The sequence below is a fragment of the Taudactylus pleione genome, unplaced genomic scaffold (genome assembly GCF_031769625.1).
Source record: "Taudactylus pleione unplaced genomic scaffold, aTauple2 ptg000095l, whole genome shotgun sequence".
Lineage (NCBI taxonomy): Eukaryota > Metazoa > Chordata > Amphibia > Anura > Myobatrachidae > Taudactylus > Taudactylus pleione.
This window is the reverse complement of record NW_028284497.1, coordinates 18,763,722-18,786,469: the sequence shown is the minus strand read 5'-3', so window position 1 is coordinate 18,786,469 and position 22,748 is coordinate 18,763,722. Positions and strand designations below refer to the sequence as shown.

The window sequence follows — 22,748 nt, the reverse complement described above, 5'->3', positions numbered from 1 at the left end:
GAGTTTTATTCCTGAGGAGGCCAGTGTAGTGAGTTTTATTCCTGAGGAGGCCAGTGTAGTGAGTTTTATTCCTGAGGAGGCCAGTGTAGTGAGTTTTATTCCTGAGGAGGCCAGTGTAGTGAGTTTTATTCCTGAGGAGGCCAGTGTAGTGTGTTTTATTCCGGAGGAGGCCAGTGTAGTGAGTTTTATTCTTGAGGAGGCCAGTGTAGTGAGTTTTATTCCTGAGGAGGCCAGTGTAGTGAGTTTTATTCTTGAGGAGGCCAGTGTAGTTAGTTTTATTCCTGAGGAGGCCAGTGTAGTTAGTTTTATTGCTGAGGCCAGTGTAGTTAGTTTTATTCCTGAGGAGGCCAGTGTAGTGAGTTTGCTGGCACTACATAGGGGGCACTACTTCAGCCAGGGGGCACTGCATAAGGGCAAAGCTAAACTACAGGGGGCAATGCATAAAGGGGAAAACTACAGGGGGCACTGTATAAAGGGCACAAATACAGGGGGCACTGCATAATGGGCACTTTTGACTGAGAGACAGTGGGGGAGCAGCCTGAGACATGTCGGGCTGGATTGGTAAGGGAGATACCCCTTTTCCCGGCACACGAATAATTGCGAAGGTCCCCACCCGGCTACTTTTGGATGCCAAGCCGGCTGGAAAAAAATTCTGGGGAGAACACTGACATATGCTTCTACTGTCTCTCAGGAAATAACCCTACATAAATAATCATTACACATCTTACCTCTCGTTCCATTGATCTATTTATTTTTTTAATCTAATTCAGAGTTTTTAAACCACTGTGCCACGGTGTCAAGTGTGCCGCGGCGGTCAGCTCAGCGCACTTGTACTGTAGTGTGTTTTATTCCTGAGATGGCCAGTGTAGAGAGTTTTATTCCTGAGGAGGCCAGTGTAGTGAGTTTTATTCCTGAGGAGGCCAGTGTAGTGAGTTTTATTCCTGAGGAGGCCAGTGTAGAGAGTTTTATTCCTGAGGATGCCAATGTAGTGAGTTTTATTCGTGAGGAGGCCAGTGTAGTGAGTTATATTCCTGAGGAGGCCAGTGTAGTGAGTTTCATTCCTGAGGAGGCCAGTGTAGAGAGTTTTATTCCTGAGGATGCCAATGTAGTGAGTTTTATGCCAGTGTAGTGAGTTTTATTCCTGAGGAGGCCAGTGTAGTGAGTTTTATTCCTGAGGAGGCCAGTGTAGTGTGTTTTATTCCGGGGGAGGCCAGTGTAGTGAGTTTTATTCCTGAGGAGGCCAGTGTAGTTAGTTTTATTCCTGAGGAGGCCAGTGTAGTTAGTTTTATTCCTGAGGAGGCCAGTGTAGTGAGTTTTATTCCTGAGGAGGCCAGTTTAGTGAGTTTTATTCCTGAGGAGGCCAGTGTAGTTAGTTTTATTCCTGAGGAGGCCAGTGTAGTTAGTTTTATTCCTGAGGAGGCCAGTGTAGTGAGTTTTATTCCAGAGGAGGTCAGTGTAGTATGTGTTATTCCTGTTGAGGCCAATGTGTGTGTATTTTTTTATGTGGAAGCTAATGTATATGTTTTTTCATTGGTCACACACACCACTTCGCTGGATAGTGTGTCTTGGCAATTTTAAAATCTTGTGTAGTGTGCCTCAAGTTGAAAAAGGTTGAAACTCACTGAGCTATTTAAATGAAACTACTGTATATCCTCTATATTATTATTTTTATGCACAACAGTAGACCAGGAGCAGCCACCAGTAGGGTTGGGTATGGGATGCCGGCGCTTTGGAACCTGGCGGTCAGAATCCCGACGCCGGAATCCCGACAGGGTTAGCTTACCGACACTTGTTGGTTGGTATGCTAACCCTCTCCCTACCCTAACCATCCCTCCCTGGTGCCAGTCCCTAAACCCTAGTGCCTAACCCTAACCTCCCCGCAGCCTAAACCTCCCCCCTTAGTGCCTAAACCTATCGCTTCCCCTAGTGCCTAACCCCTAAACCTAACCCTTCCCCCAACCCCGCTACTTACTATATCTTCGGTAACCCGGTAATGTAAGCGTCGGCATACAGACCACCAGGATGCCGAAGCTTATCCCTCACTGGTATACTGTTCACTTGGACACTGGCACTGTCAGGTAATGTAAAAATCATAATAATGGCCCCATGTAATAGATAGAATAGCTGATTTATATACTGCACAATGAATATTTTGTTTTCTGATAAAATTAGTGTGGACCAAACCATTTTCCGGTCGCGTTGATTCTGACATGAAGTGCCCATTTGCACCGAACACCACTCTTTTGATGCATGTGCTCATACATACAGCTAAATAGCAGGTGCTTCTACATACTGCAGCATCATTTTGTTATGTCACTCATCTGGTCAATACTCCTGCTGTGCCTGTCCTACTGTACCTGAGCTACATGTTCTTTACAGTGCATCCGGAAAGTATTCACAGCGCTTCACTTTTACCACATTTTGTTATGTTATAGCCTTAATCCAGAATGGAATAAATTAATTTTTGTCCTCAAAATTCTACACACGATGCCCCATAATGACAATCTGTAAAAAGTTTTTTGGAGATTTTTGAAAATTTTATAAAAAACCCCCCCAAAAACTAAGAAATCACATGTATATAAGTATTCACAGCCTTTGCTCAATACTTTGTTGATGCACCTTTGGCAGCAAAAACAGCCTCAAGTCTTTTTGAATATGATGCCACAAGCATGGCACACCTATCTTTGATGCTGCCACTACCATGCTTAACTGTAGGGATGGCATTGGCCTGGTGATGAGCAGTGCCAGGTTTCCTCCAAACATAATGCCTTGCATTGACACCAGTGAGTTCAATCTTTGTCTCATCATGGTCTGAGAGTCCTTCAAGTGTATTTTGGCAAACTTCAGGCGGGCTGCCATGTGCTTTTTACTACGAAGTGGCTTCCGTCTGGCCACTCTACCATACAGGCCTGATTGGTGGATTGCTGCAGAGATAGTTGTCCTTCTGGAAGGTTTTCCTCTCTCCACAGAGGAATGCTGTAGCTCTAACAGAGTGACCATCGGGTTCTTGGTCACCTCCCTGACTAGGGCGCCTCTCCCCCATCGATCGCTCAGTTTAGACGGGCGGCCAACTTTAGAAAGAGTCCTGGTGGTTCCGAAACTTCTTCCATTTACGGATGATGGAGGCCACTGTGCTCATTGGGACCTTCAAAGCAGCAGATATTTTTCTGTACCCTTCCCCAGATTTGTGCCTCGAGACAAGCCTGTCTCGGAGGTCTACAGACAATTCCTTGGACTTCATGCTTGGTTTGTGCTCTGACATGCACTGTCAAGTGTGGGACCTTATATAGATAGGTGTATGCCTTTCAAAATCATGTCCAAAAAAATTAATTTACCACAGGTAGACTCCAATTTAGCTGTAGGAACATCTCAAGGATGATCAGTGGAAACAAGATGCACCTGGGCTCAATTTTGAGCTTCATGGCAAAGGCTGTGAATACTTATGTAAATGTGATTTCTTAGGTTTTTTTTTTTATTAAATTTGCAAAAATCTCAAAAAAACTTTTTACAAGTTGTCATTATGCAGTATTGTGTGTAGAATTTTGAGGACAAAAATGAATTTATTCCATTTTGGAATAAGGCTGTAACATAACAAAATGTGGAAAAAGTTAAGCGCTGTGAATACTTTCCAAATGCATGGAATATGAGGGTGGTTCAATAAATACTGTAAGGTAACAAAACCTCTCTTACTGCGTGAATTTATTCAACTATCAATAGTATGGCCTTGCTACATATTATTTTTCCACATAGAAACTTTTTTTTCTTAAATGAAAACTTTGGAAACAAAATAACTTTATAACTTGAAGATTTAAACCCGGGCAACGCCGGATACTTCAGCTAGTTTACAATAATTATGAGAGAAAAAAAGCATACCTAGCCTCCACCCATATGCTGAGCCCTGTATATCTTGAGATGCGTACAACTCCACATCGGCAGCATATGGACCTGGCTTACTCTAGGCATATGTCATATACACTTATGTGCTTAGTTTTACCTATTTATTGTGCTTGCCAAACACACAGTCGCTATTGGGTTTCAATAAAAACTCTAACACAGCATGTGTTACATGCTTATGTAATATGGTCACACAGGAGTACATACCTGAGCATAGCATGCTTCTTCTATTGCCAAGCCTGTTGCCAAATCCACCTACAATTAATAAACATAATTCTGAATTACAGTAGCATGTGTACTTTAAAAATGCAATTCAACCACCCCGAATACTACTATAAAAATTGGATACAAATTCCATGTTAAACTGACACTGATACAGAAAACACTCTCCAACATGCAACATCATGGTTGTGGTATTGTTCAAGTCACCTGATAATATGATAATATTCCAGCACACATCAAATCAAAAACTTACTTCAATGCCTTGGTTGATTGCTAATTTAGCCATTCTCATTGCAATTGGCCCCTATGAATTAAGCAAAACAATTAATTGCATTATTCATCAGAAAAACAGACTTTTGGAAACACAAATATCAAGTTTATGTGTGAGTGTATACAAACATACATATGCAAAAATACAGCGACACTCTGGAAATACTACTATAAACACTTATATTTTTTAAATCAAGGTAAATAATTTATCTTGCTTTAATAAACCGAAGTGTTTTTAGCATAATTAGTTGCAGATTGCTGATATTTTTTCTTTTAACTTGTACTTTTTTTTTCTTCTTTTCTTTAACTGGACCTGAAGTGCCCATTTTTGAACTACAGTACTATATAACTCTACAGCACCTAACAGTCAGTAAACAAATCATACACAGAATGAAAAACATACAGAGTTGATAGAGAAGGTACAGACGTAAAAAGAGAGTACAGAGGGGGCGATTCAATTGTTTATCCAGCAGCTATTTTTTAAGTCGCCCGGCGGAGCAATTCAAGTGTTGCTCCGTCTAAGCGCGGTAGCTGCTGGCACGGACATTTCTGCAGTTAGGGCGTCCTAACCAGGACTTTAGGTCTAATAGGGTGTGAAGAAGGCTATAATTGAATTGCAAAACTGGGCACTCATTAATTATCACCGCCCACGCAACAATTGAATCGCCCCCAGAGTGTCCTGCTTGTGAGAACTTATAGACAAAAGTTTGAAGACCCTTGTTTACATATGGACCACACTTTTTCCTGGTGCAACATATACCAGATTAACTAGTAAAAATCACTAATAATTTATTATCTTAAATCATTTTTTATAGTTGAATGATTTCACAGTACAATATGAAGACAGACACGCTCAGAGGCAACTTTATTAGGTACGCCTGTACTCCTGCTCATTAATGTAAATATCTATCTATGCATGATAAATTTATGCGGACATGGTCAGAAAACACCTGTCAGAATGTGATCTAGGGTACATATTATTATAAACTGGTTTACATAGTAAATAATGTACGCAACCTTGATATTTTATTTAAAAAAATGACATGCAAGGAAAATAGGTGAATACAAAAATGGAAGAAAGGAGTGGGACAAATCTGTTACATCTGACACATGTTGCATTTGACACAGGTTGTGAGAGACTGATATGAAGAACCCTGAACTCCATATACTAATATTTCCCCAGAACTGGTGAATACTAGGTTAATTCCACTGCAGCATTTTTCTATATGACCCTCTACAGATGGGGGGACATTGATGGTAAAATCTTATTACATCCACACTAACCTCTATTTAATATTGTGTAACTCAATTCCTATATTTTAGTGCATATATAAATTCCTTGCAAAATGAAAACATGACTCTCTTCTATTAGGTTAGATTATGATAAAGTATACAATCACAAGTCCAGGCTCAGGTTATTTTGTGCATATTTAATACTCCTACCGTCTTTCCCAGTCCTCCCTCCTGGTTACGCCCCTAATTTTAGACTGATCCCTCTTCTCCTGTTCTCTTCTCCTAGCACTATCACTGATGCCATCTTTGATCCTGTGTGTTGTCTAAAGGTTTCTTACTCATTGCGATCAAGATATGACATATTCTAAGCCCTCCCTATAGTCTCCAAGGTGAAAACCTCCTCCACTGTAGCCTGGGGGAAAACATAGGTTATTGAAAATAGGGTGTGAGCGTTGTAAATGATGAGTAGACCATGTTTAGTGTCTTCATTTTGTAAAATCACTTTAAAGTTTAGCCAAATAGTGTGTACAGAAGCAGGGAGGGACAGACCCGAATCCAGCAGGTAAGCAGAATTTATCCTGATCACCAGCTCCCTCCTTTTCAACCTCTTATTCTGCTTACAATTTATGCCTGTTTTGTTTGGTTTAAAGTAAAGCTTACATTGAAAAGGAAAGATAGGCACAGCCCAATAAACGGAAGACACATACATAACTCAGAGGGCAGACCACAATATAGGAAAACAAAGGACATAAAGCACATTGCTGAAGATTTTGGCATAAAGTTCAAGTGATGGGTGTAGAAATAAAAGACAAAAAGACTTTAGAGAGCTTCCAGTACATAAAAAAGTATGAAGAAACATCTGAGCATTCAATACATAATGAGTTAGGGGTGGGGAATGTGGCAGTGGTCAGGACCGCACATAGGAATTACAGACCTCCTGACAATCTTGATCCTGGGACCATCTTTTCTTGTGAGATGAGTTTATAAAGTAATCATGTTAATCTTTACATAACAAAGTTTAGAAGAATAATCTTATCACGTTTTGGGGTGGGTAATGCAAACAACCAGTCGTTTAGAAAATAAACCCCTTGATGAAAACTTCCTTTATAATGTAAGTTCTTGCAGTAATAGCCACAGTTCTCCAAAGAATATTTCCTCTGTCAACTCCCTATGGACAACCCTTAAAGTGGTGGTGGGAACCTCAATGACACTTGCTCAATGTTTGTATTAGGGTCCAGACTACATTACTGGATAATGTGAGTGCTTAATTCACAAAACATACTAAAAAAACCAGACTCCCCACAGAGGCATTTTAAGAGAGGAGGGGGCCCTTGTGCATACTCAGTGTGGGCACTCTCCATTCTCCAGCCGTCCCACGATGCAGTAGATTCTGGCATAGTTAGAATATACTGTGCATGCGCGGGTCTCCGGGAAAATGGGACCTGCGCCGTTTTCCCGGAAACAGCGGTACTGCACATGAGCGAGTCACCGGGAAAATGTCCGTCGCTGCCGTTTTCCCAGTGGGCAGCACTACAGACAGGGAAGTATAAGACTATATGTGTGCACTGCATAGCCTGCACCCATTTTAGATACGCCCGACTCCCCATTAAATAGACTTGTGTTTGGGTAAAAACTTAGCTCCCTAGTGTTATAAATAGAGATAAGCAGGTTTGCTTTTCTGAAAACCGAACACACCCGAACTTTGCATAACCAAGTCCTTCTGATTCCGGGCTCGGTTTCTCCCGCCAGAGTAGGAATCCAAAAGGAGGCAAAAGTCATCTTCCTGGTGTCAGATCTCGCAGGTTTTGGATCTGATAAAAGTCCCACACTCGTGATCGCGATCGCCGTTTCACACAGGGTGCCAGAGGGCTAGGATGTGTGGGACAGGCTGCAGTGCAACTGTGACTCTGTGGGCTACTGTATGTCTCAGTGTCACTGTCTGTGACTGCCAGTGTCTGTTATCACCAGTACACCAGTGATTATGGGCTGTACAGGCTACTGTGCATCACACACTGTCATCATCACAGTGAAGGTCTGTGTGCTACAGCACTGTGACTCTCATTAAGCAAACCATCATTAGAAAAAATAAATAAAATGTGTGTGTTTCAAGTCACAACGTGTTCAGACACTGTAATTAATAAATAAATAACATACAGTAGGTGCAGTGCCACCATTGATAAGATTAGTGCTGTGTGTTGCAGTTTGAAGTTGTCATTTGTTACAAAACTTTAAAAAAAACAATTTTTTTTATTTTAAAACTTGTGTGAGCTCACTGAGCAGTTCGCTGTAAACATAAAAAAAATAACGTATAGTCCATCGTGTAATATCAGCGCTGTTGTGTAGTTGTCACTTCTTCCACAAGTAAAAATTAAATTCAAAATTTTTTTTTTTTCGTAAAACTTGTTTGTGTTCACTGGGCAGTGCGCTGTAAACATTAAAAAATAATATATTGTAGGTGCAGTCCACCGATAATATCAGCGCTGTGTGACTCGTAGTGTGAAGTAGTTGTCATTTGATAAAATATGTGAAACTTTTTTTCCAATAAAAGTTGTGAGTGTTCAGGACCAGGCAGTGGCACTGTGTTACAATAACGCTCAGTAGGTTGTGTGCCACCGTGTTAATAATATAAGCACTGTGTGACTTGCATTGTGAAGTGGTTGTCATTTGTTATAAAACAAAAAGCTTAACATAAGTATGCATATTTAGTATTAATCAGTAATATGCACAAGATAAATTAATAGATTATTCACAAAAGTCAACAGAAATGCTTGCAAGCTTGTAGATCATGGATAAGCAAAAAAATCTCTCTGCTTGTGGATTAGATTTAGGAAAAAAACATGGTATTATCCCTCATACTCAAACGCTCTAGTGCACCTCACAAAAGTACTGCAAGTGTGTGTTACCCAATTAGGGAAGGGGGGGGGGGGGGTAGTATAGCCAGCAGGTCAGCCTCCTATTATTTGTTAGCATAAGATAGGCTGATTTGATGTTTGCTACTCTGCAATGCAACTATTAATTTACTTGGCTTCTATTCCAACCCTTGTGAGTAATCCTTGGCTATTACCATTGTATTGTTTTATGGTCTTATAGTTTATTTTCTTAATCAATCAAATCAATTAGAATTAATCAATGAATCAATCAATTAATGCACCACTTTCAATCATTTTGGGTGCTTGTTTATTAATAAAAATTTCCACTTCTCTTTTTTTATAGTATTAATAAAATAATTATTAATTAATCAATTAATGAATCACTCTTCCACTATGTACTCCACCTCAATTTCCCTGTACTGCCCTTGAGCCTCTGATCTAGTTGTTGATTAATTAAAACATTTTATAGCATTGTATAGTTTATATTAAATTGCCATCCTGTCTGCCACTGCAGTGCCACTCTTGTTTCCTAGATGTGCCATGATTGAAGTTGAACAGCCATGTGTTTGTGCCACCCACTGCTGTCACTTTACTTAGTCAGCCAGCTAACTCGCTGCAACCTTTTAGCCTAAACTGGATGAAAACAATATTTGAGCTCTGAGGTGGTCAAAATTGACTGGAGATTAATATTATTGAGGTTAAAAATACTGTAGGAGCAAAAATGGGATAGTTATGAATAGAGATGTGAGCTGACCCCCATGTTTTGGTATTGGATCTGGATTCATCTTCATGTTTTGGTTTTGCAAAGCCACCCTCAAGTGTTTTGGTTTTGGATCTTGGGTTTAAAAAAAAAAAAAAACGAAGATAAAAAGACTTTAAAAACAGATAAAATCATATAATTTTTGCAATCCAAAACACGAAATTTGAATTTAAAATCTGCATATCGAGCCGCGACTCAGATCGGTCCGGATTCAAGAAATTTGTGTGAATTCGGATTTATGGACAACCGAACCGCACATCTCTAGTTATGAAGTTAATTACCAGCTAGAAGTGGCATTGAAATTTAATTGATTCTATACATATTAGGCTTGCATATATCATACAGGTATATAAGTTACTTGTTTTGGTGTTTCTCAATGAACTTCCTTTAAAAACTAAAGCCCACGCAGGTTAGTGAAAGGTAAACTATTTACCTTTTTAGGTACACAATACAAACATGATTTGTTAAGACTGAAGTAATCTTTGAACTTGTGAGCTGGTTTATCGGCCTCAGGGCTTAGGTGACATATTTATGCATATTTCAATTCCATGGGTAATATAATATCTGTAATTCCTAGTGCTCCTAAAGCTATTTGGTGTAGAACATTTTAACATTTTGTACACTACAGAATCTGAATTAGTGATTGGTTCTAAGGATTACCACTTTTTTATTTTCAGATTTGCGGACAGTGTGTGTGAAGATGGGACGTGGCCAAAACCGCAGTAGGGTTACAACCATTTTATTTTTATGGCAACATATTAAAAGATAAACCTCCCAATTTTCCATAAGTTAAACACTTATATGCCTTCACCCCTCCTCTACATGTACCTTTATATGTCAACAGAGCCATCCATGTCCCTATATATGCCATCAAAGGCCAATCACGCCCCTTTATTTGCCATCAGAGCCCCCTCATGACCCATTATATGACAGATGCCATCCTCCACATGCCCCTTTATAATCTAAAGCTCCCTCAAATGCCATTACCCCTTCTCAATATGCCCCATGTTATATAAAGAAATAAATGATCACAGTGACCTTTGAAGCAAAGAATAAATAAACATTAGTTTTACTGTACAAATTTTCCTTAAAAAAATATTATCTAACATTTTAAAACATGAAAAAATGACTCTACAACAAGGAGTACTATGCACCATACAGCGATTGTTGCACAACCAAAGTTATGATACTGTACATACTGCATAATTATTTTCTTTTGCACAAATAGTTTTTTGAATGATAAACATTAGGAATATTTTTAAATAGCACATAAGGTATTGAAAAACCTAGAGACCCAAGGGACTGCTCATTTGCCACCCAATATTTGTCAGACATCTTCCTAACACCACCACCATGTGATGTTAGCCCATATATAAGGCAGGCATCCTACCCCATTCTATGGATCCCAGCAATTACCTTCTACAGTCCTAAGTGTGACAGGCAGCTGTCCGTGTCCGGATTGCTAAATCTCCCTCCTGACTCCCACAGTGACAAGTCCAGTCCAAACAGGAGTAGTACTGTAACTAGTGAATCCTCCTGTCTCAGACTAACCTGTTGTCACATCACAGTCATAACTCCACACTGAGTGAGTCAGAGGAGGACACAGGTGGAGTTTGGCTGTGGCAGCGCGGCCTAAGTAAGCCAGGTGGTGGTTGAGCAGAGGCATGTCACAGGCTAGCTGAAACAGGCAGAGGACCCGTGAATTCTGGTACTTCCTGGCTGAGATCAGTCAGTCTCCGGACTCTGGACAGATCTTGCATTTTCCACACTGTCCGGAGGAATCTGGGATGGGTGATAACCCTATTGCTATTTCAGATTGATTTATAATGGTCTTTAGCATTTTAAACATTTGTTTATGCTCTTCAATACTAACATAATATCATGAGTGTATGCCTTCATGTCTGCATCACACAACTAGAACATGGTTGCAAAATAGTTTATCATTGCTGCCTCACAGTGTTGGCAGGGCCGGCTTGAAGACCATTCAAGTGGAGATGCCACACGGGGGAGCGACTGCAGGGATTGATGTCTGTAGCACTGGTGTCCGACCAGTGCAGCCTGCCAGGGCAGTTCTGGATTAATGGGAGGAGGTGATAGCCTTGGTGCCCTCAGATTATCTATCAGCGTGTAGGAGCAACTGCTACCATCAGACACGTAGTGTCAGCTTCACCTCCCTAGACCCTGAAGTGGCATTATGAATCAATTGATGAATGCTACAATTTTTCAACATGTCCTCCATTCTGGTGAACAACAATTTCCATTCCAACTACAGTATTCTCTATAGCAGAATGTAACATGTCAGGTGAAATAGCCAGCAGATGACATGCTGTATTTCAGATCTGACAGGATACAGTATGACACCCTTCCCAATATACCTGGGTCTTAAAGAAAACCCACAAGCAAAATTAGCGATTGGGCCAAGATATCTGAAAGTAGCAGCTAATAAGCCATTTTTCGATAAAGTGTTGCCTTAGCAATTGTTGCACTCTTCTAGTGATATCTATCTCCACCTGGTGACAACATTTGTAACGGATAGATGTTTTCAATAAACGCTAGGGCATTCGCTGAAATGATAATTATCCAAATGTATCTACATTACAAGCAGTAGAATTTGTTCCAGAGTGCTCTGAGTATAATATTTTTTAATATGTTTATTATGTAAATAAAAATAAATCATAATTGATCATGTTTAAGGCAAAATTTCGTAACTAGATCAATGTATTATACCATATGAAATATTACTGACTATGTTTAGTGTTGAATAAATTGTGATCTGCAAACACTGGGCCGCGTTCTCACTGTGCATATATATGAAAAGACTACACTAACGTCTATTTATTTGTCTGATGTATTTATTTATCTGATATTGGGCTCTGTGGATCAAAAAATAATGAAACCTATTATTACACTGTCAGGGAAATGATTATATCTAATGTGAAGTGCAATGACTATGACTTTGAAAGAAACAAGTGACTCTAAAGTAAAAAAATAAAATAAAACGTAAACAGTTTGAATTACCAAGCCACAATGTTAAAAATAACTGATCTTTGCAACAGCAGTTTGCAGCCAGACTCTTTTGTTTCACCCTCATTGCTTTCAATAGCTTAAAGCTTTTAGGACAAGTTAGTAATGAGACAGTTGCTTTTACACAGGGCCGTTGAGACCTTGGACGGAACTTGGTGCTGGGGCATGATAACGCCTCCTTACTTATTGTATACACAGGTAAGGTGTGTGCAATACTCGTTGTAATGTCACCTCCCCTGCGCTACTAGTCCCCCACAGAGGCCCTAGGCCTTTTAAATTGTTCTCGCGCTAACGCAATGTTATTGCACTAGTTTTTTTAACCAATCCATCATTACAAAGCACGGCTGCTACACTGTCCCTGGCCGCAACCAGGAGCTATTAAGGAGACCCAATAGCAAGTATCTCAACAATTACAACTTATAGGATCCCTGTTTTACCAGGAACTCTTTGGATAGTATACTTGTAACTGGTCATTATTTCACTGGGAAATAAGCCGATAAGCACTTGTTGGATTGCTGCTGCTCATACATTCATACTGTGATTTAAGACTCGATCCAATTAGGTGCGATGTGCCGGTGCAACTGGGTTAAAACGCTAGCAACGGCCCGGCACCTCGCACCCCGACTCACCACTGAATTCACCTGACTTTGCTCGTTGCCCTATGGGGCAGCGAGCACTTTTCAGGCGAAGCCGGGCGGCCGTCAAGTACGGCCACTGTCGCGATGACTCGCACACGCGAGTACATCGCACCTAATTGGATCGAGCTCTTAATATCTCAGACTTTTGTGTACTGCAGTTTTATAGCCGAGATGAGCAACCTACAGTAAGACTGCTATTGTTTTTATTTTTGTGTTAATAGTGTATATTTAAGTCTAGTTACATTTTGTATTATTAATGTTGGAATAAATCTAGAATATATCCTAGTTGTTAAATGTTTTACTTTGTGGATTGAGTAGTTATTATTCCTATCATGTTAGCCCTCTGAATACCTCTGAAGTGTCAAGTAGGCTTCATCTCATAAGTTTCACACTTTAAAACATGTAAAAAAATATTTACATGCATCAGGGAATCAAAATGCTATTTTCTTCCTTAACAGGGAACTATAAATGTCAATATATTTATTTTATTTATTAACAATTATTTACAAAATGCATACATATTACGCAGCACTTTACAAGGAATATTTAGTCTAGTCTAGTTATTAATTTACAGAAACATTTTCAATAACACAACATAATAAAGTAATCACCACAGTAAGTAATTGCTTATTAGATAGAACTATACTTCAGGAATAATAAAGATGACATTCTTCCTTGCCAGATTTATATTTAGGCCCGTATTCAATTAGGCGTATTCAATTTCCGCCTACATCGCGTGTTTTGGACGCCTAAACTTAACGGGCACGCCCCCACTATTCGTCCTATTAAATTCCAAAGGACGCGAAAACGGCAAGTCGCGATGTCAGAACAGGCAGAAAGTGCTGTCAGAAATGGGGAAATCAGTCTGAACCCCCCAAAAGATGCACTAACATTGGGGATCACTATAGATGCCCCCGATTAGCCCTAATGAAGGTATTTGGGGTACTTCAGTTGTGCCAATTAGCGCATTCACACAAGTGGTGAAGAATAGCATTAAGCTATATTTTTAGAAGAAAATAACTACTCCCAGCAAATTTGGGGTACATGAAAAATAAGTGCTAGCATATTTTTAAGTTGCTAAAGTGAAGTTTTAAATTACGTAAAAAAACCCCACCTGCCGCAAGCACCTGCAATAAAAAAAACACCTGCCCCATCCTTGGGGACCCCCCAGAAGTCTATTCTGCTAGTTTTAGAGTTTGTCCCCCAAATTTGCACTTTATCGCCCCCAAAATGAAAGTAATTCTTTGGGGCATTCTAAAGTATTTTTTAAAAATGTTTTGACACAGTTTATCTTTGGGGGACTGTCCCAAGGGTGCAGGGGGTTTCCCGAAGTCTGCACCCCAAAACCGCAATTCTGACCTTTTTTCCACCCGCTATTACCGTATATACTTGAGTATAAGCCCATTTTTTGTGCTGAAAAAGCACCCCCTCGGCTTATACTCGAGTCATGCCCGCATGGTACGCTGCTGAGTAGCGTACCATGCAGGCCGCGGTGCAGACTGTGTCACTGTGACACAGCCTGCACCGCGTGTGTAGCGCTGACAGGACGGAGTTCGGTCAGCACTACACACTGCTAAACACACAGCCGCCGGAGCCGGCAGCTATGTGTTTGGTGTAATCAGCAGCCGCTGAGAGTCTGTCAGACTCTCAGCGGCTACTGCTGCTCCCACTGCGGGAGCCATCTTCCGGCTCCCGCAGTGGGTAATGGGAGAGACGTCGTCATGACGACATCTCTCCCATTATGCAAAGCGGCGGAGGAGCCTGTAGCAGCGTCGGGACCAGGAGCGGGGTTACAGGTAAGTGTTTTTTTTTTTTTTACATTTCTTTCTACTGGGGGGGCTACTACCGGGGGGTACTACCAGGGGGGGATATCGCTACTGGGGGCACTACCAGAGGGGGGGAATTAATAATGGGGGAACTACCAGGGGGGGGATGTTGCTACTGGGGGCACTACCAGGGAGGGGGGGAATACTGGGGGCACTACCAGGGGGGATGTTGCTACTGGGGGCACTACCAGGGGGGGTTAATACTGGGGGCAATACCAGGGGGGGATTAATATTGGGGGCACTACAAGGGGGGATGTTGCTACTGGGGGCACTACCAGGGGGGGGATTAATACTGGGGGCACTACCAGGGGGGGATATTGCTACTGGGGGCACTACCAGGGGGGGGTATTACTACTGGGGGCACTACCAGGGGGGGATATTACTACTGGGGACACTACCAGGGGGGATTACTACTGGGGGCACTACCAGGGGGGGATTACTACTGGGGGCACTACCAGGGGGGGGGATTACTACCAGTAGCTGCTGCATTTCCCACCCTAGGCTTATACTCGAGTCAATAAGTTTTCCCAGTTTTTTGTGGTAAAATTAGGTACCTCGGCTTATATTCGGGTCAACTTATACTCGAGTATATACGGTAATAGGTGAATCTTTTTCACCTATTACATTGCTGCGTACACGAAAAGTCTTTGCAATTGAATACGGCGATATTTTTCTGCGGATTCGGGCCTTTCGACGCTAATTGAATACGGCCCTTAATGTGAAAGAGGACATTTGGTGTGGTTGTCTTTTTACCAAAACTTCTCCACACAGTAATTGAAGGTTATCCCGTCTCTACCAAACACCCTTAAGGTGCCAACACACATAGCGATATTTTACACGATCTGGCCGATTCCGACGAATCGTGACGACAGATCGTGTAAAATATGGCCAAATCGTGAGGAAATCGTGAGTCCTAACTCACGATCACGATGCGATGCGCGCCCCGCTGGTCGCACATCGCATCGTCAGATCTGCCGTGCAGTAGGGCAGATCTGACAATCTGGGACAAAATGCACTGGGAAAAAAAAAAAAAAAAGTTAAGATGCACGATAGATCTTATGCTTTTTACTCCAAATCGTGTGTAGGAGCTGCCGGGGAGCTGGTGGGGGAGAGTTCAGGGGAAATAGCACACATCGTGGGATCGTGTGCAGATCGGTATGTCTGTGGGTACCTTTACATTCCTCTATCTCTCTCTCACTTTTTTACACCAACTATAAATTATACTTATGCTTTCCCCATTGACAACCAAATTCTAGGTAACTTTTAAGAAAAAACAAAATACCCCAACACATTGACTGTCATATTAAGGACGATTAAGCAATTCTGGCCATTTAGCCACTAGATTTAAAGCAACAATTAGTTTTAAAGCAAAACCAGATAGCAGCTAACAACTGACATCATACTGGTGCCTGCAGATCACATGATACAACATTAGGGCCATAGGGGTAGATTTACTATCCTGCGGTTTGTCAAAGCCACCAATGATAAGATGGCTTTAATTAATGGTTTTAAAACGGTAACAGAAATAACTGCTAAACCAGCCTGGTTTAGCATTTATTTTTGTTGCTGCTTTAATTCCATTGGTGGAAGCTGCCGATCATCACCAACTTTAACAAACCGTGGAATAGTGAATCTAATCCAACAGAGAATATCCAGATGCTGCTCCTGAACACAAATGGAGGGCGAGTATTGTTTGGCTAATTAAAACCAAGCAATTGAATGTATCTCTGGAGACAAACAAATGTCACTAGGTCAGGTTAAGATCTCTCTCTGGTAAAGTTAATCTGACCATATCATTATGGGATAAAGTATTTTACCTTCATGTTTTATATGTGAACCTTTATGATTTGGGGTTCAGTTGTCTTTTGATTGATATTACCTGAGATGTAAATTCAAGTGCTAAAGCAACAGCCCTTTTGTAAGCTGCATCTCCCTCATCATTTTGTTCTACCACGTGACTGACCAGTCCAATGGATTTTGCTTCGCTGCCATCTAGGACGCGGGCAGAGAATATAAGTTCCTTTGCCAATGCAACTCCTACTGCACGTGGTAGTCGTTGTGTTCCTCCTTAAACATAAGAAAATATTTGCATTTATTTTTTAATACAAGTAATATTTATACACATACAAACAAAATAACATTTTATTACAGAGAACAATTTGTAAATACAATATTCATATTGTTATAAGAATGGTGATATCTATGGATTTTGGAAGATTCTTTTGCTAGATAGCACTCCAGCTCCATTCCTCCACTATGCTGCCCTGGGATGTGTGAAAATTAATGGCTGGGAAACATCTCTCTGAAGAATTTGTGGCAAACAACACCTGTATCAACAAGTACACTAGTATGGTCAGTATTTCCATAGTACTGAGAGGAAAACGAAAAACTAGTTTTGCATGAAAATTAAATCTGTGCCCTCAAGTGAATCATAACACATGTATGACGTTTCTTTCACTATTAAAATATTTCAATAAAACTTGTGCATTAACTGCAGAAGTTTGGATTAACAGAAACTAAAGTTTTTAGCAATACTTTGCCAGCCTAAATACTAGCAACAACTTTACATGATTACCATTAAACCCCTTTCTAAAGCACAGACTGATGATTACACATCTTATTGTCATCTGTTTAAAAGGTTCACAAACTTACATGATTATCCTGACTTGGAGAATACAACAAATGCATATATGTAAACATGTGAAATGTACTAAGGCATCAACTTTCGACACTTTGCCAGACCTTACTACTGTATAAAGAAAATGTCAACACACTACATTACTGAGAATAACTTCCTCATACAGAGCTGAGTGGCATTAGCCTTTCCTCAATACTGCCGTTTTTGAGGCAGTTTGCTATGGTCCTACTGTAATCATCACAGATCAAAAACAGATAATTACGCTAGCCCACTGTACTGTATATCATATTATCGGCCAACTACTGAATATACTGTATATGAAGTAAAAAACTTCAATCACTAATTATAGGTAGTTACAGTTCTAAAAATTCTCATCTACTTATTATATTAACATAATAATTTTTTATTCAAAGAATAATGGAGGTCACCTAGCCACCCCTAGTTTTAAGATAATTTTGTCGTCAGAAGTGGACTACTCTCGTGCACCTTTGGGCTTATGCTTTTTGCTTATAGTTACATTATTAAAATAACTATCAGTTATAGTTTATTAATTAAAAAGCGCTACTATATTGCGCAGTGCTGTGCCGAGAAGATTTAATAATTCACAGCAGTGACCTAACTCATTGAAGTTTACAGTCTAAATTATGTACCACACCAACACTTAATAGGTACCATTTAACATCAGCCACCTAACCTACAGTCACAGTATGTTTTGGGGCTCTGAGCATCTGGAAGGGGAGACGTGTTACAGAAAGGACCCTAGTCGGAATCGAATCCATGGCCCCAGTGTTCTGCTCAGTTTGTATTATTATCAATAAGATTATAAATAGCTTTTGCAATCCTGTGATATGTTAATTTGGCCCATAAGGTGGACTCCATTCTTCATTCCCTATGCCATCCACTCAACTCACTAAACCCCTTTTGGAAGATTTGACAAAAGGAGTAGGTACCTTTGAAGTTGCCATTATCTGGACAGCTCCTGCTGGAGGTAAATTTACTAAAGTTTGCTTTCAAATCATTCTAAGTTGATGTTGTGTTTCTGGGTCTAAATCACACATTTACTAACAGAAAATTTTGATTTGTTTTTTTAAGTGTTAGTAAATGTGTGATTTAGCCACAGAAACACAACTTTGATTTAGATCAATTTAGATAAATTTGAAATTGATTAAAATTGATTGATATTGACCATTAGTATATTTACCCCCTGGAAATTGGTCCGGCTTTTTCTCAGTTCCCTTGTAAAGCAGGATCATCACTGGGCTTCCTTCCTATCCAGGAATACTGGGACTTGTTTGTACATTCAAAACAGCTTTTATATATGTTTATACTGTATTTGTAATTTGATTTAAAAGTGAAGGTTCCATAACACTATTAGTTTATATACACAATTATCTATTTTGAGAATTTAAGTGACCAGAACTTTACGAAGTAAGACAGGTCCTCAATTGCTGCTCCCGATTTGAAAACTACTGTACATCATTATACAGTACGTATGTCCATGTAGCCTAAACTTTGTTGATATTAACACACAAATATTCACTCCTACACTCCTCTGCCATTAGAGTGGCACTGAGTAACAAAAATATGGTCTAGCCTGTAGCCAGGCACTTTTCAAGAAAAAGCATCATACGTTAGCTACTGTACATTACAATTAAAAATCATTTGTCACAATCCTCCACCTCGTCATGGTGGTAATCGGACTGCAGCACTATCCAGAGTAGAGTCACAATGGAACTACAGATTAAACACGTTCAACCAATGGGACTAAACAAGAAAATATCTTGGAATGTTTTGTAACTTTATCCATATCTGTATTCATCCAGTGCTTCTTTTTATTTTTCCTTTTTACCAAGATTGTGCATATCTATTTGGACATATGGTGAGGCCCTAGTGTGAAGCCCGGACTTTATCTATTATTCCTGGCAGTATTCATATTCATTTATATGATCTAGACTTGGGAATTTCTTACAGTTATTATCAAGTTTAATAATCGTAATGCACCATATTGTTCTGCTTTATTATGCCTCTAATCTTTTGTCTTTTTTAAGTATTCTTTCTTTAGCTTGTTTTATCACAGCTTTTACCCTTAACCTTTTTCTTTGTTTCTCACTGCAGAATGAGTTGGACAATAGGTCCTTCCACCTGGTGGGAGGGAGGAAAGTTTATGTTAGTTAGAGCTGGACAGGCTAAGATTTATTTTTATGTTTTGTTTATTTTATACTGCCAAATAAAACTAGCAGCGGTACTGGGTTGGGTATGATATCCCGGCTGTCGGGATGCCGCTATCAGAATACAAACAGCGGCATCCCGACACCCATAGCAGCCAATGGTGAGTATAGTTCTAACCTCTAACCTAACTCACCCTTCTCGGTGTCTAACCCTAACCCTCCCCACCTATTGTCTAAACCTAACGTCCCCCTCCCCGATGCCTAAACCTAACCTCCCCCTAGTGCCTAAACCTAACCCCGCTAGCTAATACTACCCTCCCCCTGCACCCCGATACATACCTTCGGATGCCGACGGTCAGAATACTGGTGCCGGGATCCCGACCTGTCGGGATTTCGTCGCTGGTATTAAGACTGTCGGCATCCTGCACGCCGGGATGCCGACTACATCCCGCGGTACTTGTATGGAGGTACTGGACTGGTGTGCTATTGATTGGCTACTGCATGAGAAGTGCTGCCATTTATCCCAGGAGATGGCACCCCTTAACCTGATCTTGCGACACTATATATAACATGTTAGTTGATACTGTCCCTTGAACAGAAGGCTTTTGAAACGTCCTGAGGAGAAATCTACATAGTACCTTCCTGAACTGCAATATCACATAACTTTCTGGTCTCAGGTTTCTATATGTAGACTAAAAAAACAACAACTGATAAACAGTTACAAAACTATTACACAACAGCTTTATCTTATGGGAACACCACGTAATTCTGCTGAAAGCAAACATTACAGTGAGATGAGGCAATAGAGTTAACTGGAAAGAAGTTCATTTCTAAGCCAAAAAAAAAAACATCAAAAAGACAAACAACAAAGAGAAGCACTGATGTGTTTGAGCCCTCCCAGCTCTTGTACAACAATGATGAAAATATTGCAAAGTTCACCTTCATGTTCATCCACAACAAGCTGAGGTTCTTCTCCTAGTAAGAGATGAACCTCAGCTTGCCTTGTATGACATTAGTGCTTGCCATTACTTGTAGCTCTTGTAATAAGAGGATATGGATAATATGAAATTTCATGACCTTTATCCCCTTTTATAGTTCTACTAATATATTGGACCTGGCATTCACTGGATACCTCCCTCATAAGCAGGCGCTAATCTGTCCCTTATCAGACATGGACCCATTGTGCATGTATGATATCATAATAAATCCACATTCAAAAAAAACAATACACCAATGTCTCCACTCACACTAGAATGAACATTGGTAAGTATGTTGAGTTACGGTAGCATAAAACCCTTCTTGTTAATAGCACACAATGAAATACTTATGTGTGTCTCACGACCTATCATACAAGGAGTATCTGCTGAATTGTTCATAAGGCACAAGCTGACCCCTCTAATTTCACAATTTAATGATTTACTGGATACAACTAAAAAAAGTTGGAGGATTTATATATTAAACACGCTCCTCTATTTTGCACGTTTGTATGCAAAACCTAAGTTCTACAGCCTTATAGTTCACAAGATGCAAAAGCAGTCTTACAGCTTCTGAAATATTAAAGGTACATTTTTTCCCAGAGAAAACAATACCACAAAATCAAACCTTAACCAAGTGGTAAATTTAAATAATGCTTCTAATTCACCACTTTCATTCTTCAATATTGCCCGATGCAAGTACAAACTCTGCACTCAATTCAGAGCTTTACTCTACTACTTGTATACCACAGGATGAGATGAAATATAAAGTTTTGCATTTTTAATTGGTTAGATTTTGGTAGACTTGATGTGCCATTACATTACCTAACTTTAAAGGCTCCATTTATTTGTTAAACAGAACCTCTGTGTCTCTACTCTCATCATACCTGTCACTCCCAATCAGTATTGTCCCTACACTCATTGTCAGTATTCCTGACACTCGCCCTATCACACAATAAACCTCAATGTTCCCGTCACTCACACTCTCCCTGACAATCACACTAAAGTATCACACATTCACACTTACCTTGGAGCTCACAGTAACTATCACACAATCATCTCAAAGTTCCCATCAGTCAAATTCACCCAGTCACTCCACTCCATTCTCCACCACTCTGCTCAGGGACTCTGCCACTCAAACTCACCCTCTATAACTAGAAATATTTTTAGCACTGTCATACTACATACATGCATCATATCAGTGTCTTGCCAAATTTCTGATTATGATGACATTTGGGACCAGGAGATGTTTGAGAAGTTCAGTTCCTGATGGTTAAATGAGGGCAGGGAATAATCCATTACATTTAGCAGCCCTGCAATGGAGTCAGTGTCAGAAGGAACAATACTAAGAGAGAGCGAGGGGCATGAGAGCAAGAATCAGAAAGGCAGGAGAGAAAAAGACATGCAAGCACATCGGGTGCAGGAGAGGATGAAAAGAGCAAGTCAGAGGAGGGATAAAAAGAGAGAGGCACAAAGACGTGGGAGTGTCAGAGGGAGAAAGAGAAATAGACAAACGAGGGAGATGCGTGATATGGGGAAGAGGCAGAATGAGAAAAGAGAGTGTAATTTAGAGGGTGGATTAGAAAAAAAAAGGGGGATGTGGAAGAAGGGATGTGGATACCATTAGTATCAGTAACTGCACACAATGGCCTGTAACAACCGAGGGTGGGGCAAGACAGTGGTGGTGAGTGAACACAAAAAAAGCCAGGTAGCATTGTGCATTACATCTTAGGGAATGTGTAAACAAGAAACAACTTCCATTCAGTCAGAATGCCACCATTTACAATATCTACATTCACAATGTTGACAGTAGAAGGTTAACATTGATTACGTCGACATGATTAAAATGTCAATGTTAATGTTGACACATGTAAAATGTCGACATTTCCATTAAGGTTAGTGTTTTCATTAATGTTCGGCACAGAATCAGATTAAAAGTACATTGTCAACATTTCATTTGTGAACATTGACAATATATAACACATCCACCAGTCCATGGTAATGATAATCCTTACATTTTATTGAAGTATGTATCAAAGTTAAACATAACTGATTTTTATAATGTAATTACAATAACAATACAGTCTGTAAATTTATAGAAGAGATGTAGAGTATGCAATTATACCTTTCCTTACAGATTTAGCAAAGGCATAGGCTGAATTTGTCATTGATGTTCATCTTGCAAATGCATATTAGCCTACTCTCATGAAATGTCCACGAGACTTACAGAT

At 40.1% G+C, this 22,748-nt stretch overlaps 1 protein-coding gene across 2 annotated transcripts in view; it reads right to left on the bottom strand.

Moving 5' to 3' along the window:
- The window catches only part of AUH (AU RNA binding methylglutaconyl-CoA hydratase), a 460,835-nt gene that overhangs the window by 6,691 nt on the left and 431,396 nt on the right, over positions 1-22,748 (bottom strand). For both annotated transcript variants that reach the window (XM_088470044.1, XM_088470043.1), the window contains exons 7-9: positions 16,617-16,804; positions 4,370-4,420; positions 4,102-4,149 (exon numbers count right to left, since the gene is read on the bottom strand). In XM_088470044.1, coding sequence (XP_088326170.1) covers positions 4,102-4,149; positions 4,370-4,420; positions 16,617-16,804 — 287 coding nt within the window. The remainder of the gene's footprint in view (positions 1-4,101; positions 4,150-4,369; positions 4,421-16,616; positions 16,805-22,748) is intronic.